Raw genomic sequence first — 24,685 nt, 5'->3', positions numbered from 1 at the left:
GGGCAAAAGCTAGTAATTCATAATTTTTGTTTTTTAGCTAGAAATGAAGAAGTTTTTTGGATAACATACTTTGTCAAATAAGCACATAATTGAAATAAACTACACGTTCACTGTACTACGATGTCCTCATTTACTCTGCATCTATCCCGAGACATCATGCAGATCTGGTGATAAAACTCATACTTTTTTCAAGATTTAGGTGTAGGTATAAAAAAAACAAACTACAAAAGTTTATTGATTACGTATTTATTGAAAAAGTATACATCAAAAAGTTTTTCGATGTAAAATTAAAAAATGTGTTTGTTGCTTTCACTTTCGGCATTTATTTTTATTTCTTTGCATGGAAGAATTATTTATTCGTATTATAATAAAAACGAGTCGTAATAATTTTCATATAATCGTTTTTTTGTAAAATTGAGTAGGAAACTTGGTGTTAATGATTTGTGTAAAAAGCAGTAGCCTCTGTATAAAATTCAAGTATGACAACAATTGCGGCTAATTGTACTCAGCTTGTCAACTTCGAAAACTTCATTTTTTTAGATCTCGTCTTTTTTATTCCTACATACAATTATTTAATTATACAAATTACTTATACCATTCAACACTTAGCATTAAAATATATAAATAATAATACAATTATATAGCAACAAAATAATTATTTCATATCTATTAATAATGCATTGCTGATAACGGGCGCATTTCGGTATTTGACACCGACACTTAACAAGCCTTGAAATTTAGAATCAAAAAATAGTAATTAAAATGCATTACACTCAAAATGTCATAATCAAAATTCTATTGTTGATTTTCACAAATTATAAAGTTTATTTAGGACAACTATTGTTTGTGTCACTTACAGAAGTGATACAGATATTACGTTCAAGTTTAAAAACATAATTTTGTAGTAGAATACACTTAAAAACAATTACATAATTTTTAACATCAACATACATTTGAAAATACAAAATACTGACCTAATGATTAATCTATAAAACAATTTCAGAAAAATATAAAGTAAATTTGTACCTTATAAGTGGCAATACTAAGAATTATACATTCCGATTGGCTCAAAAGGGCAAGAACCCAGAGCTGTAAAGATTAGTCTTATCCCTGTCCTTACCCCACTCATCTAGTTGAATTAAAAAAAATATCCCAATCATGAACGTTTGCGCGTTGTTTTGACAGATGCTGTCAATGGAGGATTCATATAGCTGCACTCACATCTAAGCTTAAACGTAGTAAGATATTTGTGCATTCAATTATTTAATCTACAAATATTTAAAAAAACTATACCATAAACTTTACAAAACATTCTTTCTGTACAGCAAAATAAATGTACAAGTTATAGTATAAACGTATATATTATAATTCAGTTTTTATTAGAGAGCGCTAACAGCTCCGAAACATACCACAGTGTTTGCGTTCCGTTTTATCGAAATTAATTTTTACTAAAACCAACAATTATCTGGAAAATTATGAACAGTAATACAATGAAACTACAAATAATTAAATATAATTTGATAAATAAATTGTGTAATATAAAATTATGAATTGCGTCAGTTGTATTAAAAAAATATTTCGTGTACTGGAATGTTTTGTAGCCGTCAGAGACCATCATATAAAAATCCGAGTTCAGAATCAATAAGCGACACTGTTATGGGATAAAATTATTATCTCTGATTTGTGAAAGAGAAAGAGAGACAGGAATACTTTTATTATTGTTTGAACAGTTCTGTCTCAAAGGCCACATTTCAAAACAAGTTTGTATAAAATCGACACTTATTTTTGAAACTAAATCGCAATATTAAATATATTTTTTACACTATTAAATGCATGTTGTCGAATTATATGTACTATAACTTCATAAAAGAATTACGCGCAACTGATCGTATGATTTAAAACTAATATTACACATATTTAAAACTAAATGTTACAAACATAAAATTGTACTTGCAAATTTGATCAATAATTGCTATTTAAAATAATTTTCAATATTACAATATACATCGAATATAATATAAAATTCTTAACTATAATACTTAATATGTTACAAGCACACTTTTATATCAAAAACTGTTCAGTAGTAATATTAAAAAATATCAATACTAAGTAACATTATCTTTTTTGGATTAGAACCAACTTTTGCCGCAAACTGGTTGGCCAAACATTACGGCCAAATCACTTAGAAAATTAGTAATAAAATGTTCTTCACACGTACATCATATTTGCAGCTCATTGGATTTTAACAACGTATTTTGATACAGTGTGCATGTAACAACACCTAACTAATGCAAAATACCCGATCCTTCCTGCAGTTGAATTTGAACTTTATTCCGTGTGCTACAGAGTTCAAATTTCGTATCCAATCGAAATTGACATCGATGTAACTCGGTATAGGCATAGACATTCACAACATACAAACAGTTGAACCAGTTACAACCGGTTATATGAAAATATCGGCTCGAAGGACCATGTTTCTTCAAGTATGAAGTCTCTTCTTACACAAGGAAACTATTATGTACAGTATGGTGAATAGTGGACAATTCCTTGTATTTACGGGCATCGCGAGCCACGATCCAATGGTGCCAGCCTTAATCTGCGGGGCGGGGGCAGTGCTGGGGGCGGGGCTGGGGGCGGAGCCGGAGGCGGTGCCGGGGGCGGGGGCGCATCTCAGGCCTCCGAGTCCGCACCCTTTAACCGAAGTCGCGCGAAGTCTTCGAAGATTATATCGTCGTCCTGCTCTTGCCCATTCTCGTCTCTGTAAATAGTAAAAATATGGTAATAAATACTATATTTTAGGAAGATTGAGAAATTATGAAGTTAATTCTCATTTTAATAGAGTAAATAGCAAAAACCTAATGTAGCAAGACACGTACGGGTGTGGGTCGAGCTGTATGAGGTCGTGGTCCTGGTGGGGCGTGGGCTCGGGGGCGGAGCGCGGCGCCTCCTCCTCTGGCTTCGGGTGCATCAGGATGAACGGGAGCTCCGCACTGAGATCCCTGAACATACGAGAATGACACATATAGCTTAGTTAATTAACACTTGAACTATATTTAAGTGCTACTTACCCGCCAAGTGGTCCGAGGCACAATTTGACCTTGACTTTGTATTGTACTATGATACCTAAGTTCTCGCGCTGAGCTGGATCCGCTATCCTATAAACATTAGTAAGATATTTTAGCAAATGGAATATTTATATTATACTAGCTTTTGCATGCGACTCCATCCACAAGTCAAAAGCCTAAGTGTTCTTGCAGACTATCCTCTACGTCTATGTCAGATTCAAACTCTAATAAACATCTATCCATCCATACATCTTAACTTTCGTTTTTATAACAATAGTAAGATAGTTTTTATAACAATGGGAAGTTTGATAGTTACAGAGTGCTGGATGCGAGGTTGGTGTCCTCGTGCTTGAGCTGACCGTCGAGTGCGAGCCCCCACTTGTCCTTGTTGTTGGCCAGCAGCGGCGTCAGCGTGAACACCTTGCTCAGTGTGAAGCCCGGCCCCACGGGACACCCCTCCCTGCACACAAGTGCAAAAAACTAATTGCACAAGGGAATGAATCCAAGAACGAATGAACCAGGAAATGAATCCGTGAAGGAAAAATTGATCGAACGACAGAGAGCGTTCGTAAACGAATGTGTAATATAGATATGAACTAATGAGTTAATGAAGTAGAAGCGTGAATAAATGAATGATAGAATGTAAGAAGTAGTGAACGAATGTATGAACTAGATATGGTAGAAATTAAGAAGATAAATATTGAACAAGTGAATTACTGCGTAAACAAATATAGGATAGTATGTAAGAAGGAATCAGTGAACGAATTAATTGATGAGTGATTGAACGAAAGAATGAATGAGTAAAAGAGTGAGTTCAATAGTGATGTGTACACTAACTCGGATTCCGCCTCAGCAACGGTGCATTTGTACTGCGCGGTGGAGAAGAGGCAGATATCTGCGAACTGGCGCACCGACACTTTGATACGTTTCACGGAGCGGTTCGAATTATTTGCGATATGCACGTTCACCGCTATATTCTCACCATGATGGTATAACTCCTGCACATACAATAATAATAAAAAACACTGAAATGACCAGTTAACCATTCTACGTGTGTCACATACCTTGTCTAATGAAGACTCTAAGTAAAGCTTGTTTGGGCTCATCATAAATTCTTTGGAGACCTCAACTGAGGGCTGCTCGCCTTGCTTGCTCGGCGCGTACATTATCTTCCGTATCGCCAACCGTACTGAATTCCTAACATATATTATCACATATCAATGTACATGCCAAAACAAGTCTTGAATATTGTCTCAGAAAACAGTGGGAGCACTCAAAGTAAAGTTTTCGCGCATAAGAACGCATATGCTTGTATGTGACGCAGGCCTATGTCATTGTTTAATATTTGAGTAACTCATATTTTTCATATCTATGTATATATATTAACAGATTCAAGGAAGTGATGCGCCATGATTCACTGAGCAAGTGCATGCGTTTTCATTAACACCAATTAGCCGCAATGGAATGTTTATAAAAACCGGCATAGCGTGATCGCCAGCTATATCCTTGTTTAACCATTCTATATCCTTTCTAAACATTCAACAAGTAACTTATTAAAAAAACTGTTTTAATTTTGATTCAATAACTTAGTAAAGTAAGTTTACACTAATAAGGATGCTTTAACATGTGCGTAGCAATTTATCTTGTATTAGTTGTTGCTCGCGACTTCGTCTGCGTGAAATTAAAATATAATAAAAAGCCTATGTTACTCACAGACAAAATACCTCTCTAACGGTGACATCATTTTAAAAATCGGCGAAGTAGTTTTTGAGTTACTTCAATATATACAAAAATACAAACATTTCCACTTTATAATATTAAGTATAGAAGTATAATAATAAATAAAAAATCAGCTTATAAAATTGTTAGTAAGTCTCTTATACTAAGATAGTAACAGTACAGAATATAACTAATATTTTTATAACAAATTTCAGTGAGCAGGGTGTAACTTAAGATATCTATTAAGGTACCAGCAGTCAATCTTGCTGGTTATCATGTGGAGAATAATATTAATATATAGATTACCTCTTGTGGGGTTTATCATCTTGTGAATCAGCAACAAATGCTTTAAGTTCGTAGTCGACGCCGCAGGGCTTGCCGGTGTCGCCGGGCGCGGGCTGCAGCGTGACGGAGGCGGGGCAGTGCGGCGGCAGCTCGAAGTAGAAGGGGTGCGCGGCTGGGCCCAGCTTGCGGACGAGCCGCTCCTGTAGCCGGGTCAGAGGACGCTTTGGGGGCGCTGTCGCGGGATAGATCTGTTGGGAGAAAGCTGTTAACTAATTGGAACAGATTCAAAAATAGAGGAAGCATAGTTGATGCCTCACTTGAAATATTTTTCACAAATCTCACTAGCGCTACCTGCCGTCCGATATACAGTCACAAACAAACAAATTACTTAAAGACGAAAACATTGACAGTAAAACCAAAAATATTGGAAACAATAAATGAAAAAAGTATTTATTAGAAAATTAAAATATATGTAAATATATAAGAATAAATATAAGATACAGGAAATGTGTGTCTGTCGCGAACAAAATGTGAAGTTTGGCGACATTATTTGTGAAACATTATATTTTTTTTATTATGTAAATAAATAAATAGAATAATAATAATTGAAACACTGAGAAGCGTCTCAGCGTGTCAAATATGACATTGAGATATTACCGTACAAAGAAGTTACCGGTTACTATTAGATGTTACCAGCCAGAAGGCTAAACAAGTGATTGATATGTTTTTATAAACAATTCCATTGCAATCCATTCAATTCCAATTATATTTTTGCGGAAAATATTTCCAAATTGCCCACACGTTTAACAAAGTTGCTAACTGGCAAGCCCAGACTGAACCTACGGGCGAGCTGTCAACACCGAGCTAATGTCGAGGCGAACAAATGGATTTTACTCCTAATTCAGATTGGCATTTGTACGAGAAACATGTAAGTGCTTTTAGGGAAAGTAAATATGAATGTTTGCGTTAAATTGATTCGCGACTGTATAGTAAAAAATATCGAATAACAATTACAATTTATGTAACTATTCAAGACTCTTAAAGATGCAGTAAGTCCAAGTAAATAGTAAGATTAGTTTGTTGACCTGTTCAGCAGCAAGGTAGAGGTCCTTGCGGAAGGTAAGGCCGAGCACGTCAAGGTCCTCACGGCCATAGCGGAACGCGGCGAGGACATGACCAAACACCTTGCGCTCTTTCACATATTCAGGGTCGATCAGTACCACGCCATCTACAATATCACGTTAATGTTATTTGCAACTGTAAATTTCAAGTAAGAGTTATAGCAGCAATGAAACTGCGGAGCTGCAAAATATGCCGCAAATAAATCATCGGATGCAGACATGTTTTTGCTTTGAAATACTAAATTATCGTTCAATATAAATCATATGATTGTTTACTCAAAAATTACCTTTAAAACATTAAAAAAAAACTGCTAATTTTGTATAAAAGCAAATGTTTCAACAATAAATAAGAATTACTCACCAATAGGATCTACATGTGTTATGTGGTCTACAAAGTCTCTCTTTCCTAAATATACTGTGATCTGGAAAATAAACAAGTTTTGATTAAAAAATAATAAACAAAACAAAATAAAATACCCTGAAAGAATACTAGAATGTTCTAAAAGTATTGTAAATACGATTGTCGTTATTTAAGATATTTCCTATGGGACGGTAACATATTACGACAGTACGATGGAATTAGGTACCAGGATAGCATAAGTTCGCGTGCATTGACTCATCAAAAGCGTATCGCGTGTTGACGTATCACAAACGATATTATTGTTCGATGAACCTAACTTTTACAGGGCATCAAAATAATGTATATATAGCAGGAACATCTAGTGGTTATTAGATGTATTAGTTTTAGTAACCTTTCCATTGGGTGAGCTCTTCTTGAAGACCCTGGTGGCCTGCCGCTGCTTGTTGCTGCCTCCGTCGTCCATGCTGCCGCGCCCTCCGCACCACTGCACAAATACATCACTTACATATAATATCATCACTAGCTCACTATACGTGTCCACTAATCGGCTCAGAGCCTACCTCAAGTAAGGGATGACAAGGCCATAGTCAAACACGTGTCCCACTACGGATTAGTTGACTGATCTTTAGGTTTCTTCCGAACCCGAAAACCATATTGGTACATGGCGGGATTCGAACTCAAGAGTTTACAAGTCCAGTACTCAAACTCTAAGCCACTGACGCTCTGCATATGTGTCATCACTCATCCTAATTACATATCATCTATCGCAACTAATGCGATACAATACTGAGAAATAGATTAATCATAATAACCAATCTGGTTTAGTATACATATTATTGCACTAATGGAAAACCCTTATGATATTAAAAAACGCCTACTTCTGCAAGTATTTATAAATTTAAAATAAAAAATAATGGTACCTACATAGACCCCTGTGCGGCTCCAGGGTTCGCTTTACACGACAAACCACTGCTGCGCAGCCGCGCCGCCCTGTAGCAATTAATAAATGAGTAAAAATAAAGTTGATATCTGAAGTAAGGCATCAAACATGATATAATCTCTTCTTTATACCAAGCGCAATCATTAAATGTAACAAACAGTTTTATGTTACAAAAGGTCAAGATGCTATAAACGGAGGAGTATCGTATTCCAGTGATCGGCCGACGGTCACGTGGTGGTAAAGTCGACCTCATCGCACCGCAGCCCTCGCTCTGTAATCACCTTGTTACAAATACGATCGTTACAGATCAGGTGTCGAATGTTACATTTAATTCAGGACTACATTTTATTATGCGACAAATAAAATTCACATAAAAACTGAGTCGATTTTTGTTAGCATTAAAATGGAACTTTAGTATTTTATTCTGTCGTTATATCGCTTGGATAACTTCTAGATATAACGCCGCTCTCGTAGAGTGATGAAATTTGACGTGTCATGATTATTGGGAAGCCGGCGTTCCTCCCTTCCCGCTTCGTACGTTGACACGGGATGGGATAATCACATTGCTAGTCAAGTTTGCAAGAGACACCAAGATGTTGTATAACGTGAGACATTAGCACATAATTCATTTCTTACCCTTAAACCATCGATTTAATTCTATAATGCGTCCTTACATCTTATTACTTAGCTTATATTGATTTAATAGCGTTTCCTAAAACTATGCAATATTATCTTCACTTTAGTAATAAAATCAAAAGGAACGTTAAAACAACAGCTAACATAACGAAGTTACGTAATGTAACGAAGTAAACAGCGTAACTACTTTTGTCAAATTTGTCCTTGCAATAAGTATTTTGTTTTAGTAATACACCAGCGAAATGTTTACAGTGAATAAATTATTAATATGTGCATAGACATGCACTGTCGTGGGATAGTCCGCAAATGTGCAATGTCCATGGATCCCATACTACGAGGGGTCGACAACTCGACATCGAGTCGAATTTACTTTTTCATTTATATCTCGCTCCCTCTGATTGAACACTCGTTACCTGCCGACCCTCCGGTGATCGAAATTTTCGCACTCCCGCCCTCAGTTGCTAGCACGTTTTTACCAACATACAAAAAAATCTTTGATCAACGTGGATGATTGATTTTAAATTGATCTCGAAGATTCTGATAAGCAGACTCAGGTTTCCAGGTTGAAAACCTTTTCGTTTTTCTACTTAAAATCTAAAGCACTTTGCTCGCACAAGTGTTTAGCGAAAACGAATTTTTCATTCTCCAATTTTCGTCACAGAATTTTTGAGCCGTCATCATTCGGAATGGATTTATTAAAGCTAGGTTTAAATGGCAAATAATTGTTAAACATTTTTTTCCCTATATATAGGATAGAGGTATTAACTGCAAAAGTTATTTATTTTATTCGATATCGGAACAAATACAAACTAAGAGATGATTAAGGTTTTATAAACTTTTTCGCGAGCCAAAAATACGTTCTAATTAATTTTATTCTAGTTTAATTTTGAGGTGAGATGTTTGCTAACATTCAAAAGATTAAATTAACAAAAGAGCAATAAAACTTTGAATATTCAGCCGTTATTGAATTTATAAAATTTTATATTATTAATCGCTTGCCCGGTAAAACTGAATGTCGATATAAAACTGCCGATAAAACTAAAAACTTCGTTCGAAATGTGCTCCATCATAAAACTGAAGCACTTACCGTAGCATATTTTATGCTACACACAACACATCAAATTTCTGTTATATGTTATTTAATCCAACATCGTTAAATACTTCTAACGGATAAAACTCTTCGAAATATTACTCCATATTCAAAAAGTAATATATTTTCGAACTATTTATATGACTTTCTAAGGACTTCTAGAGATCGTTTTGATGTCGTTTCTTTACTACTAAGAAAATTTAACGATTTGATCATAAAAATATAAATGGAGCTACAAAGTGAACGGTCGTCTTCACAATAAATGATACATCAATCAAAGGTAAAAACAAATAAAACATTTTGATGTCATTTTTACTTGAACTTATTTAGACGAGCGTGATTGATTGTCTTTGTCAACTATTGTTAGAAGCACAGAAGATATCATTAGTCCCGACGTTATTGATTCCAGATCTCCACGTAAATGGATTTAATTAACAAAAACTATATAACAAATCTAGTCGTTTTTTATTACGACGGATTTAACAATTCGAATATAACATAGACTATATAATCTGTATTCGCAGACCAGTCGCTCGTGTCATTTGCATGAAAGTCCGAACAGTTCACCTGAAACAATACATGTTTCAGCGAATAGATTAGAGTCGGGCGTGTCCGTGGCACTGTTTAAATATGAAGTTAGACCGACTAGATAGATTAGTATTTGATAGAATCAGGTCACTGTTGTTGTTATATTTAATAAACTACATTGCGAGAATACTTCTTCCTATTTCTAAGACTTTATTTGACCAAAATAGTGTCTTGTAATTGATATACGTCGAGTAATTGAGCAGCGGACCTTATTCATATTCTAAAATTGTTTTACTGCAAATCCTTAAAAAAAACTTACTATATTGTAGAATCAAAAATATGACAATACGTCAAATAGCCTTGGTGTGGTCCTGTCTGGAACGAATTCATGTACATATGGTAAATTAAACAAAGAATTTTGTAAAACCTTTGTTTGATCACAAGCGTAGACAAGTTAGTGCCACCAAAAATACGAGCAAAGAATATTTCTAAGAATAAGAGAAACGCATTCGGTTCGGTATCTGGCGTTCTGTTTACGTCATTCATTATAAACGGTGTTTAGTTCCAAACCTCATGAGCGACGGTCGTGCGATGTACTCGTAAATTATTTTACGCCATATCATGGGGATTCTGGCCTGTATTATAATAGAATGGAAAACATCAACTTCTTAAGATACTTTGTCTTGGGACCACTATGAGTTGCAAGACATTTGCTTCATATACAAGACTAGCTTTCGCACGCGACTTCGTCTGCGTGGAATTAAAAAAACCAAAGTGAGTAGCCTATGTGTTCTTCCAGACTATTGTCTACATCCATTCCAAATTTCATTGATATCCGTTCAGCGGTTTAGACTACAAACTCTAACAAACATCTATCCATCTAAACTTTCGCATTTATAATATTAGTAAGAAGTAAGAGGTAAAATGTCAAACACCTTCAATGCTCTACAATTTTTCGTATAAAATCAGACTCTCATATGAGTTGGTGATGAAGAGGCTAATATATACTCTAAAAACTAACCAAACCATTTACTATAATAATTATTCGTGAAAATATGAAATAAAACGTTTAAGGCATTAACATTTTATTGCAAACGTCACGAGCAGAAGCAAGCGATCGAAGGGTTGTTTTCAATAACACGCCAGCGTAAATAAAGCTACGCAATCACATGGTGTTGTTACCATGCGAGGTGTGGATTCGCTTCGCAGATTTACTTTACCACCTGCGGATCCTTAGCGTTTTTACGATGACATCTTTATTGAAGTTTGCTACGGGTTTCTTACTTTTAGAAATGTAATAAAGAATTTTCGCTGGTGATAATTTTAGTTGCGACCATATTTTGCAAAACTGCAACACCCTAAAATAAGCCTAGTAAATATAAGTAACAATTATAAAACAGAATGTCAAGCGTAAATAGCAAGTACCATCTTTGTTTACCGACTGTATTAGTACAGTGCGGAAAAATATTAAAGTTCATTTAAAAAAAAAATATAGGATAAACCATGAAAGAGGCAAGATACACTGATAGAGTAAGGAAGTATTCTTATTAGCTGGAGCTCATATAACGACGTAGTGTATTGTTGTGAGCAGAGTTACCCAGGTCAGGTCTCATTTGAGAAGCTAGGGACAGGTGAGAGGTTGCGGGAGGGCGTTGAGAGGGCTCGACGGCGAGTGGGCCGGTAACGAGCGCGTTTACTACGTCTTAATGCCAAAGCCCTTTTTCCACTAACCGACCAGCGCGACTATCATTTCTACGGGAAGTCGCATGTCCCATTTTTTATTGGCAACCGTGGCTGCATACAAAAAGTTGATCGCGCACGGCCGACCGTTTAGTAAAAAAGAGGTCTAAAAGTCTGGCATGAGCAAGGGATTGAATTGCGCTAGCTCTTCTACGCAGTCACGTGGAAAAAAGGAACATCGACGTTAAACGGCGCAAAAATGTAAACGATCATTGTTTCAGCTTTTCGTAACAAATTCATTGAATAATATTATAATGATAAAAATGTGGTAAAAACTTCTTAGATAATGCGATAATGGAATAAAGTTATTATTGATTTTCATACAGATACTGAACGAAATGTAAATCGCTACTAGTAGTTATGAAAGAGAACCGGTTTTACTGCTTTCCACCTCTACTCTTGCATTTCTAATACAGATTATCTATTTAATTAAGTTCTACATTTTTTTACCGCTGCTAAAAGAAAAACTTGCACATTTCATCCAACTATATGTCATTACTTCGTACATTAGTTAACCATGGTAATGCATGTTCCTACATGAGCTTAACGATTGCTGAATATTTAAGAGCCTCGCAACAGACGTCCTGACTCCTGATTGTAATGAGGCTGAATTAATGAAGCCGCGTGGACGGAGCGCAAACAGAGCGCTCTTTAAATACCCTTATACATCGTTAGGTAAAGTGAAAATATGCTTTGTAAATACAAAATGGCTGCAATTATTGTAAGGTTCTTTTTTTTTTTGCAATTATTGCAACTACAAGAAGGTAAATCTATATGAGTTGTAGCAATATTTGTTATATGATTTTGTATTAAAAGATTACGTTTGCTGATCTAACGATCTTTTAGAGAAAAACAACCACGGATACAGAAATTATTATCTACGTATGTCTAAAACATATAAATTTGCATAAACCTTGATTTAGTCACAAGTAATTGTTAAAATTTTAAACAAGATGCCACGTAGTTTGCGTGTAATGATATAACAATATATTGTGAAAAATTGTAAAACAAAACTAGTTTCATTTTGTTTTGGAGCTAAAAAATAAATGACGTATTGGCATATATGCCAAAAAAGATTGCTTAATAATACAAGTCTGAAGAGACTGTTAAATTTTAGGTTAAAATGTGGTATAACTATTATTTAATAATGGCAAACTCCAGTGAAAACTGTTGACGGAAACATGATAAATGCAAGTGAAACCGAAATATTTAAATGCGATTGACATGAACATTAAAAACACTAGGGTTTAAGTTTGGCTTATTGCCAACAAGTTAATTGGGTTCAAAAAGATATAATCGCTTAAAAGTAAATGGGAATATTCAGGTACTAGACGTTAGTTAAAGAAAGTAAGTAGATTTATCATACTAATATTATAAATGCGAAAGTTTAGATGGATGGATGTTTGTTAGAGCTTGTAGCGTAAACATCTGAACGGATTTCGATTAAATTTGGTATAGTTGTAGAAGATAGTCCTGAAGAACACATAGGCTACTAGCATTTGTTTTTTTTTTCCGCGCGGACGAAGTCGCGGGCGAAAGCTGGTGAATACATAATTCAATAGGACCTTATTGATAAACTATATATAAATTAACCTTAATTGGACGATATCAAATGATTTAAATCAGTGTCTCTTACTTGACTTTTAATATAGTATGTAGTTAAAGCATTAATTAAGAAGCAAAAGTATGACAAACGACCATACACTTCAGCTTATCGCTTAAATTATTTCGCGTTAGTAATACCATTTGAAATACGTTGGTAATACGCATTACCATTTCAACGAATCGTTAAATTAAAATTCAGAGAGTAATTAAGGTAATAATGGTTGGTAATAAAGCATATTTGAGGGGTTCCCCGGGGAGCGGCGCGCCTCGCCACATATAATGTCCACTATTAATTTTATCCTGGGAATTAGCGGCAGCGGTCGTAGGGTTAAAGCTGGTATAGGCTAATATTTAATGAATAGCAGATAATCTGAATCATTTAACACCTTGAATAGGCTCGCAATAACTTTTTGATTAACATCACAATTCAAACGTTATAAATAAAATACGTAAAATATAACAAACATGTATTTGTTACTAGGAATTAAAAAAAAATAATAAAATGTATTTTAGCTTTTAAAAGTTCTTTATCCGAGGTTTTATCAAATTTAGCTTTTGCCAGATTACAGTTTATACTCATATACGAAACTTTCGTACAGCTTTCTTCAGTATTCCTTTATTTAATCTATTGTAACTTTACACATTTATCGTAAAGTTTTTACTGAAACCGAGTGACAGTGTTTTCCTTTTTCTTTCATGATAATGGATAAAGAAAATTGTCTAGTTTTTTTTTTGTCGTTTATATTTTCATCAATAAAAATGTGTTATCACAATATAATTATCTGTAGAGTAACAATATCAACGTTTCAACACAAGTTTTCCGACAGTGGAAACCGACAAATTTCAGAATCGGACAAACATTTCGTTATCTGTGTCAACATGTCATAAATTCAGTAAACCTGACACAGAGCCCGCAATTTAATATCAACCGCCGTAACGACACATAACATTGTTATGGGGTTCATAAAATCCCTCAAAATATAATAGCATGGTGTTAAAACCACAAGGAATGGCGCGTAATGGCAAATTTTATTTGTGCAATCACAGTTTGCAATGTCTTAAAATGATATGGGAGATCTCGTAATGGATTTGGATTAATATAAAGCAACATTTTATATTTTCATCGATGCCCATGGTTATCCGCAATACCAGTAGAACTACAGATGGTTTACCGGTACCTTTAAAAAGCTGACAGTTTAAACAGTGGCAGAGCCCGCATTTACATTTTCTTACGAATGGGCCGACTCGCCCGTTGTACCACCACACAGAAACACAGAAAAAAGCACTTCTCAAAAGAATATTAACTAAGCCTATGTTCGAAATTCAAATGAATTTAACTTCAATAAACCTTTTACTCAGCTAGTTCAGCTGTATCTGGGCTAGTCGTCAGTTTACATAACGTAAAAAAACTTTTCTTATTCCGAACCGTAAACATTCATTGAGAACACACAACGCACGCACAACTCGTAAAACAAATGAAAAAAGGGCAAAGCAATAACTCACACGTATGAGCAAATCAACGAATCTTTTCGCCTGTTCCTTATCGAAAACAGGTCGATAGTAATTGAATCGTGTACTGTTCGTGTTTTCCTTTTATTTTATTTACAGTAAATGTATAAAAAACTAAAAACATTGGACATATGATGTTACTTAGTTCAAGTTAAAGAAATTAGACAATTACTTTACTCATATAAATGCGAAAGTTTGGATGGATGATGTTTGATAACGTTTGTAGCCTTAACGGCTGAATGGCTTTCGATGAAATTTGGTACATATATCGAGGTTAGTCTGGAAGAACACATAGGCATTTTTGTTTTTTTTTTAATTTCCATCGACAGATTCGCCGGAAAAAGCTAGTTAGACAATAAAATTTTCCGAACATGTTTATACAATTATTAAATACGTATATTGCCCTGTTGTAAAATAAAACTGATAGAATAAAATAATCTTTAGTACTATTTCCAGTTGAATGGGAAATGTTATCGGGCGCGGTTGCAAACCGGCTAGCTTGAATAACGACTAGGACCAGAGAGCGTATTAAATCTTTATAGTAGAAAACATTTATCTGTTGAACTAGAAAACGTTTGAAACTACCTGTTTCAACCAGTATACATTTTTCATTTATAACATTTTAGCAAAAAAAAACAAATAATTCAACTAGTATAAACGCGTATGCGTCGATCTTTAAATTTTAAGAAACACGAGCTTCCACAGCCGAAACCTTCGAACAAACCGATATTATTATCTCACTTTTATCAAAGAGAATGAAAGGGATGACACTTTATTTTAAACCAGAGTTTGGTCAGTGGAGACCCACGGTAATGGCCATGTAGAGTATACTCGTACATACACTAAGTATTTGGTTAAACAGTGACGCATTTTCCCACGTCTTTAGTTCAATTTCCTTCCGCGAAGTCACCAGTTTGAATGAACCATTGTTCCTTGTACATGTATAATGTATAAATGCTGATAATGTGAACACTAGAGTTCTTGTTAAACTGTAAACACGATAATATGTAGAATATTAATTAACTCAGTAGTTAAACAAATCTTTGTATTCAGTATAAACCAAAAAGATCGTGAGAAAAAATTAACAAAGAGGATAATAATCCGACCAAACAAATTTACCCCAACAACTCTAATAAACAAAAAGGACGGTCTACAAATAAAATTGCCCTCAATTTCAATAAAAGTTTAATCAAACATTTCAAAAACAATTACAAATGGAAAGGCGAAAGAAAAATAAAAATTGAGCTCGACATTTAGAAAAGCGAATTGAGTTTAAAAGCATTTGTTTTGCTTACTTAATTTACAGCCGTTTGATGTTTCCGCATTAAAAAAGATCGTTTCAATTTTAATCAAACAATTGACGGAAATATTCAAAATTGTGACCAAAATATTTTTTAAGGAACAGAAACAAAACGTTATAAATTAGACAGCAATTGTTGAAAAAAAAAACTATAAAGTTGGCATCCATCACTTTACCCTACCCAGGGTGTTCTAATTTTTATTTAAATGAAAAGCAAGTATACATTTTTCAGATTGCACTAAGTAAGTCCAGAGAGACTAACAACATGTACTTCTAACAAGAAATATGCGCAAGTCCTGTCTATATTACTAAGACTAGCTGTTCCCTTGCGGCTTCACCCGCATGAAATCATGTTTTTTTTTATTTTTTACATCTGTCGATTTATCAATAGCAAATGTCAAAATAACATGACATTACAAACCTTTGCAATCTTGCTTCCTTGATGTTGGCAGCAACTTATGGTCTCTTTCCCACATTAGGGTTTTTATCCAAAACATTTACCCCTAAGTTTAATGGCGTGGAAACATCTAGCCTAAAGCGTGACGTAAGTGTAGGGCTTTTCACAAAAGAAAGAATTATTCAAAAATATGGTGTAATTGCTGACATCTTAGGCAACAAAGAAGTGTGTGTTTACGCTTTATTATAATAGTATAGATAAGTTTAACAGTCGAACTCATTGTTAGATGTTAGAAATATAAATAACACGTCATAGACAAGGACGTATAAGAACAGTGGGGCAATGGAGCGCATATCGCAACACGTGATACTACACAATGAGGTCATTTTGACGCCGCGGCGCCCAAATGTGCGCAAATGTGTACAATTCATGTACAATCCCACGCTTTTGTTTGTTGACAGTTACTGGATATCAAGGATTCATAAATTTAATGTGCGATACACATTTCTTACCGTGGACTTTTGGAATATCTTACTAACATATGTATATGCCTTTGAATTGATATTAAGTACTATTATTAATGTTTTCGCAAGAACATGCTTAATGAACGTTTAGTATATTGTTAAACGCCAATAGACTAATGGTTTTGGGGTACGGACTACCGATCTTGCGGTCGAGGGTTCGAATCCCGCCATTCGACAATTATAGTGAACCATATCCTAGCACAAGCCTAGAGTTAGTTGGAATGAATGAATGAGAACGGAAAAAATTAACTATCTTCGAAAAATATACTATGATATAAATATGAATACTGTTAATAAATCTAAAGCACATGACACGTCTAGCTCGCATCCGGTCCATTTCGCACGATATCATCCGTGAAGTGCGGACTGCGAAACAGCGCCGACTGCGGCCGATAGCACATTTCTAGGTCACCGATGATGAACATAGGGAAGTTCTTAACTAGTTTAGAGAGTATTAGAAATGTTCCCTATTTATTTGTACATCATTTTAACCTGCATCAATTGCGCGGTTGATTTATTTTAAGTTAACAATATTTTAAATCGGTTTAGTAGTTGAGTAAATGATCATATATAACCAATTTAATCTATATTAATCTATACATAATCAGTCAGTATTATTTATAGTATTACTATCTCAATTAAGATAAATTTAATTGAGATTAGATAATGAGATATTTTCATTGAACATTAAATAAAATATCGATATCAAACGAAGCAAATCACAAAACGTTTGAAGGAAAATCTTATTCAAATGAAACATTTTCAATACGATTATGTTATCATGTGACGTCACATGTGAACAAACAGAACGCTTCCAATCTTAATATTGGATATTTGATATTACTCCTTTGAGTCTTAGATTAAGTTATCTTTACTTATAGAAACTCCATTTATTATTATCATTTAAGTTCAAACAGATTAAGTTTCACAAATGTAGATTTGGTATCTATATCTATGCTCATATTATTAAGAGAAAACATATGTATTTTCGGATTTTTGTATGTATAGAAATAATTCAAAAACTACTGGACCGATTATAAAAATTCTTTCACATTTAAAATACGTTATCAGTGAGTAACACAGTAACACAGGCCATGTTTTTGAATTTCACGCGGGCGAAGTCGAGATCAACAGCTAGTCATGTATAAAGTACATAAATATAACAATCTCGGAATCATAAATGTAAGAAAATACAATGAGAATAAAGCACAGCTAAGAAATTCACGGTAAGATCTCGGTCATTATTCATTCAAGAAAAATTATCATAAAGACAACAACAATAAAGATATTTTTTTAACCCACTTTGTTCTAAGAGATAGGAATGACCTAAATACATACAACATTGTTATTCAGGATAGAGAAGAGCTAACTCAATCTATGTCACTTGAATAGTGTAAGCAGAGATAGACATCCTTCTTTAAAAACGAGTAGATTCTCAATTCTTTTTTTATTTTATCCATAGCTATTTGAATAACGTTAATTTTCTAAACTGATATTATGGAAAGGAAGATTTTTTGTATTTATTAAAATACTAGCTGTTCCCGTGCGACTTCATCCGCATAAAATTTTATTTTATTGTTTACATGTGTCAAATTATCATTGCAAATGTCAAAATGACATGACATAATGACAAACCATGGCAACCTTGCTTCCTTAATGTTGGCAGCAACTTATGGTCTCTTTCCCACATTAGAGTTTTTATCCCTAAGTTTAATGGCGTGAAAATATATAGTCTAAAGCGTGACGTAAGTGTAGGGCTTTTTATTAAAGAAAGAATTATTCAAAAATATGCTGTAAGTGCTGACATCTTAGGCAACAAAGAAGTGTGAGTTTACGCTTTATTATAATAGTATAGATTAAAAACTACTACTACTACTAATAAATAGCTATGTTATTACTGAGTAAGATAGGCTATACTAATATTTTTTTTGTTTCCGCACGGACGGAGACGCGAACAACATTTAGTTATTAATAAAACGTGTTTTTATAGATTCCTTGTACGTATTTGAGTGAGTTCCAACAAACAAGGATATAGAATGTCTTTTTCGCACTTTCCATTAGTTTTTTTAACGATTTTCCTACTCGTTAATTTCTTTTCACATTTCCTATCGCTTTGAAGGGAGCGTCGTTAAATTTTATGTAATTCGGAAATGTGTCATTTATTTGTTAACATGTTAAATATTTTTTGATATAATTTATTATATCCTGTCTTACATAGATAAAAAAATTTACTTTGGGCTTTTTAATGAAATTTTACACCGTAATATGAGATTGCGAAAAATTAAATAAAACAGAGAGCTTGCGAAATTGTTTTCGCTCCGAAGCCTGCCCGAGGCTTCTAAGTTATTTAAACTAAGCTTAATAACCTTGACTGGCGTATATTTTATAATGTCTTTAAATGTTTTTCTTTTTATTATCAAATAACGTATTTGACACAAATATTGAATCTATTTTGTAAAAAAAAAATATTTTTTTTTTTTATAAGAGTAGGGGGCAAACGAGCAGCGGGAACACAAAGGTGGTCAACGACGCCCATGGACATCCGCAACACCAGAGGAACTACAGATGCGTTGCCGGCCTTTGAGGAAATTGTAGGCTCGCTTCTTGAAGGACCCTAAGTCGTATTGGTTAGGAAATACCGCCGAGGACAGACCGTTCCACAACGCGGCTGTGCGGGGCAAAAAGTTCCGCGAAAACCGCACGGTTGTGGAATGCCAGCCATCAACATGGTGAGGATGGTACCTGGCGGTCTGTCGTGTCGTCCGATGACGAAACTCGGCGGCAGGAATCGTTCCAAACAACTCCTCGGAACACTCCCCGTGGTAAATACGGTAAAAAATGCAGAGGGAACTGACGTCCCTCCGCAAGGCCAGAGGATCTAGCCGATCGGTAAGAGCTCGGTCGTTGACGATTCGAGTCGCTTTCCGTTGTATACGGTCAAATGGAAGAAGCTGGCATTGGGGTGCTCCCGCCCAGAGGTGCGAGCAGTACTCCATATGGGGCCGAACTTGCGCCTTGTAAAGTTGAAGGCGGTGGCCCGACTGGAAGTACTGCTTCGCCCTATTAAGCACACCCAGCTTTTTAGAGGCCAGCTTGGCCTTGTCTTCCAAATGACCGCGAAACTGAACGTCACTCGATATGTCAACGCCGAGAATACCGATACTGGCTGTGGCAACCAGGGGAGTGTTCTTTTATTTTTTTCTTTCTTTTCTTTTATTCTTAAATCCATAAAAACATGTCCACAGTATGTTTTTTATGAGAAATCGTATCCCATTTCCTTTCCAACAAAAGTAATGCGAAAACTTCTATAAGTAGTTTCTACTGAATGATACTAAATTATTAATGAACTTTCGTTTTCTATTATACTTAAATTTCAGCAAGTCTCTAGAACTGCTTTGTCATTGAAATTTCGGATCAAGGTCAAACTTAAGTCGAGTCAATGTATTCATACTTATTGATTACTCTTAAGCATCGCCCAGTTTTCAATATTCATTTTAACTGAATATGTTTCCATTAACCTGAATTATTTATTTAAATCAATTTTACTATTTAATAAAGACAATTCGTAGCTCGTAGCCTTCGCTACGGCGTAGCGGCAGGTGGCGCAATTGCCTCGAATGTAGGTCGTGGTGTAACAATGTTAGTGCTACGCTTAATGAGGCTTGTTGCAACGCCTCTGTAGCGTCGCTAGTTTGTAATGCAAGATAGGCGAGCATGAAAGTCACACACAAAGTTTGAAGTTTTACTTCGACTTGGAATTAATACAAAGTAAAACGTAACAGTATTTTGATATTTTTATTTCGTTTGAAAAAAAAAACACATTTTCTATCATACAGATAAAGAAGCTCGAGTTTTTTTTTAAGAAAACTTAGCATACAATATATATTTAAATATCTATGGTCAGATATTCTTATGGTTATAAGGATATAAAATGGGTAATGAATCTGTGCGATATGAAAGTATAAAGAAAAGCTCCAGGTTACGTATATTTATTACACTTCCTCAACGTAAAAGCTCGGACGCAAGCGACAAAATGAACGCGGTAAAAGATTTATGGAAATGTTCATTTAGGTGTGAAAGTAAAGAAAAATACAACATCGTAAATCCGAAAAATAAACAATTTTTCGGATTTACAATGTTGTATTTTTTCATTACCAAATGACTGATTATTTTTACCAAATGATAGATTTAAATCCTCAATATACGAGTATACTATTATAATAAAGCGTAAACACACACTTCTTTCTTGCCTGAGATGTCAGCAATTACAGCATATTTTTAATAACTCTTTTTTAATAAAAAGCCCTATACTTACGTTACGCTTTAGACTATATATTTTCAAGCCATCAAACTTAGGGGTAAATATTTTGGATAAAAACCCTAATGTGGGAAAGAGACCATAAGTTGCTGCCAACATCAAGGAATCAAGATTGCCATGGTTTGACATCATGTCATGTCATGAAAATAATAAAAAGATTTTTTTATAATTTTATGCGGATGTAGTCGCATGGAACAGTTCAGTAGCAGTCTAGTATTCAATACAATTAACGCAAGTACTAAATATTTAGTTGTGCAATACACACAGAATGCAAGACACTTAACCACATGTGATACGAATTTAAATTCCAACATTCGACTAACAAATATCTCTTCGATGTCGATTTGAAAAGCAAAATACGGGACTGACCTCAAACCCGAATTCAGATACTTTGACAGTCTCTACACCACACAAGTATATTGGTACCCTTTATGTTTTATGCACTCAAATATTTGAATAACACAACCTCGCAGCAGTGGTTATATTTGGACATGGACAAATACTATTAAAAACGCTTATTCGCACACCCACAGACCTCAGACGCAAAGTCAAGTCATAGAAATAGCTTAACCAATTACAAGTAACTAAGTGATACTGGACACTGGTAGATGCAGACTACTATTTCACAAACTACTATAAAAAAATATTGCAAAACACGAACAAGTATGGTACTCAAGTGACGTCCTAATTAATTGAGTTCGCTAGGACTTGATATAGCAAAAAGTGCATAAATCACCGTCGAACCAACAAAAACAAGGAATCGTAGCGCCATCGAGCGAGAGTATAAACACATTAAGCACGAACCGGTTTCAATTACCACGCTCCGGCGCGGTTTAAATGCATTATCGATGCGAAATGCTTAGCTCACTCAGTCTCCATTGGAAACACCTAGACTACGTATACTAAAATGAACACCAATAATTATGCTTTTACCCAATTTACTGTGTAATTACTTTTTATTATTAAAATTACATATTATTAATACAAACAAATGCTCTAATTTTATTACTAAGGATAAATTACAGAATGTGCATGTAATTAGTTGTCTAAACGAGGAAGACTAAAATTTTCAAGCTATTTTTAAACTTTTAAAAACATGTATTTTTAAAATTACATCTAAGGCATCACAAATGAAATATCAATCAATCGATAACACTTAACTGTCTCATACAATTTGTTACCAATTTCCTAAGAAATGTCACAAAGAGTATTTGTTTGTAATAGATCAAAAAACCCTTTTGTACGTTGTATCTATCAAAGAAATTGGAATTCTCCTTAGGGGCTATGAAAAGGTATTGGGACAAATATCTCTCTTTATTATTAGAATCCCGTACAAAAGACCTACCAATAAGATTTTTGATGAAATCCAATTTAGGGAAATACGATTTAGAATAAAAGATTATAAATACAATAAACTATACATATGTTACGTGGTATTAGCTAGGTCAGATTATGAAAATTAGTAAGTGAAATGAAGAACTGTTTATTAAATTCGCGTCGACTCATTTCTAACCAATTCAAATAAAAATAGTCATCATCACCAGCTCACTATACGTCCCCACCGAGGAGCTCGGAGCCTACCCTAAGTAAGGGGTGACTAGGCCATAGTCAACCACGCTAGCCCAGTGCAGGGTTGGTTGACTTTACACATATCTTTGAATTTTTTCGCCTGTTTTCCTTCGCCATAAGAACGTCGGGTAAATTATATACATATGAAAATTCGACAAACCGAAAATCATATTGGTACATGGCGGGATTCGAATTCAAGACCTGTAGATTACAAGTCAAGTGCTTAAACCACTGAGCCACCGACGCTCTTAATGAATATAGTGTATCTATTAAATTGTTGTAATTTAACAACTACAAACACTGGCTGAGCCTACCACCGATGCGGCTGTACGATTAGCCAGCTCGTTTTCTAATAACTACGAGCACTATGGGATTAGCATGTCTTTTAAAGACAAAAATCCCCCCACTTCCTTAGAAAGATTTAAAAAAAAAACTTTTTATTATAATTACAATCTAAATTATGCTTGACTTTAAACTCTTGGCAGTTTGTAAACTAAAGGTAATTGCAGAGCATATCAGCTCAACTCACGTTTATATTTCGCGTGGGCCGGTCTGACGTACATATACGAAAACGTAAACGGTAAACTTTGCCTTTGAACATAGATTCTTGTTTATAAACCGTTTTCTGTAATTACAATGAAGCTTGCTTGCATTTATTCAACTACAATTTAATATTTATCACATACTAGCTTTCGCCCACGACTACGTCCACGCGGAATAAAAAAAACAGAAGCAAGTAGCCTATGTGTTTTTCCAGACTATCCTCTACATCTATGCCAGATTTCATCGAGATCCCTTCAGCCGTTTAGGGTACAAACTCTAACAAACATATGTACATCCATCCATCCAAATTTTCGCATTTATAATATTAGTAAGATTTCAATTTAATGGAATACACTCGAATCATTTTAAGAGGTTATTATTTTAATTTTAATATTAAATTACAACTGCGAATGGGACTATTAAAAGACATAATTTAAAAAGAATAGAGTAAGAAAAGAGATAGCAATACAGAAATATATTACTTGTGTTTCACTAATGTTATAAAAATATTAATATTAATAACAGTTTTCGTAAGAAATCATTAGGGGATTAGGAGTAAAATAACCTATAAAACACATTCAACCAACGGAGTTTTGCAATTAAAACTTTGGCACTAAGTTTGCTTTCCAATGATCGTCTTATGATCTTCGAACTTTTTGTATTAACATTTTCAATAACGCTGAAACAAAACTTTTTTTTATTGAATGATCTCATTACCGTCTTAATGATTATATCATGACTTCCAATTTTCACCTTTTTCACCTTTCGCCATTAGAAAGGTAATTTGTCTGTGAGTAACATAGGCATACTTTTTATTTTTAAAACACGCGAGCGAAGCCGAAAGCAACAGCTAGTTTAACATAAATGTATAAAATTTTTACAATAATCCACCAATGGATTGGTACCTATGACTATTAAATTCGTCAATCAGTACAAATGAAGTCTTGATTCTTCAAATAAATTATTAAATATTGTATCAAAGCACTAGAGGGTGAAAATATAATTGGGACGAAAAGACATCGTTTCATAAACCGATAAAGTATCTCGGTTCATCTTTTTCGGCGAAAAGATTTTTTTCGTATCTTTCATTAGTGTAATTGTCGAGAGAAATCTGCGGATCCGCCTTTCCGATTCGTTTAACATCGACATTCTATTCCGACGATTCCCTAAAGACTTGTATTGTATCGTTCTGTAAATAAATTTGTACTGATATATTATGTTATTGTTAGCATTACGATTTACGTTAAAATTAAAAGAACACTGTAGTATATTGAGGGTAGAATTGGCAATTAATAAATGAGTTGGCATCCGACCGCATAGTTTTATTGACGTATCTTACACTGGCGACGAGTCGGGTTATTACTTTTTTTGTTCATTTTGTGCGCGTGTGAAGTGATTAACAACTGTGATCATGCCATTCGGTAAAATTGAACCG

The 24,685-nt window shown here is 34.5% G+C and overlaps 1 protein-coding gene across 1 annotated transcript in view; it reads right to left on the bottom strand.

Moving 5' to 3' along the window:
• Positions 1-316: 316 nt before the first annotated feature.
• The window catches only part of LOC106099299 (beta-arrestin-1), a 53,346-nt gene continuing 28,977 nt past the window's right edge, over positions 317-24,685 (bottom strand). The window contains exons 3-13 of the mRNA XM_013277808.1: positions 7,476-7,541; positions 6,943-7,035; positions 6,552-6,612; positions 6,155-6,297; positions 5,091-5,317; positions 4,130-4,262; positions 3,903-4,063; positions 3,382-3,525; positions 3,069-3,155; positions 2,877-2,999; positions 317-2,758 (exon numbers count right to left, since the gene is read on the bottom strand). Of these exons, the coding sequence (XP_013133262.1) occupies positions 2,671-2,758; positions 2,877-2,999; positions 3,069-3,155; positions 3,382-3,525; positions 3,903-4,063; positions 4,130-4,262; positions 5,091-5,317; positions 6,155-6,297; positions 6,552-6,612; positions 6,943-7,014 (1,239 nt within the window). The 5' untranslated portion in view covers positions 7,015-7,035; positions 7,476-7,541 and the 3' untranslated portion in view covers positions 317-2,670. The remainder of the gene's footprint in view (positions 2,759-2,876; positions 3,000-3,068; positions 3,156-3,381; positions 3,526-3,902; positions 4,064-4,129; positions 4,263-5,090; positions 5,318-6,154; positions 6,298-6,551; positions 6,613-6,942; positions 7,036-7,475; positions 7,542-24,685) is intronic.

The sequence above is a fragment of the Papilio polytes genome, unplaced genomic scaffold (assembly GCF_000836215.1).
Source record: "Papilio polytes unplaced genomic scaffold, Ppol_1.0 DF824135.1, whole genome shotgun sequence".
NCBI classification, from domain to species: domain Eukaryota; kingdom Metazoa; phylum Arthropoda; class Insecta; order Lepidoptera; family Papilionidae; genus Papilio; species Papilio polytes.
The sequence above is the reverse complement of the archived record's forward strand: the minus strand, read 5'-3'. Positions and strand labels throughout refer to the sequence as shown.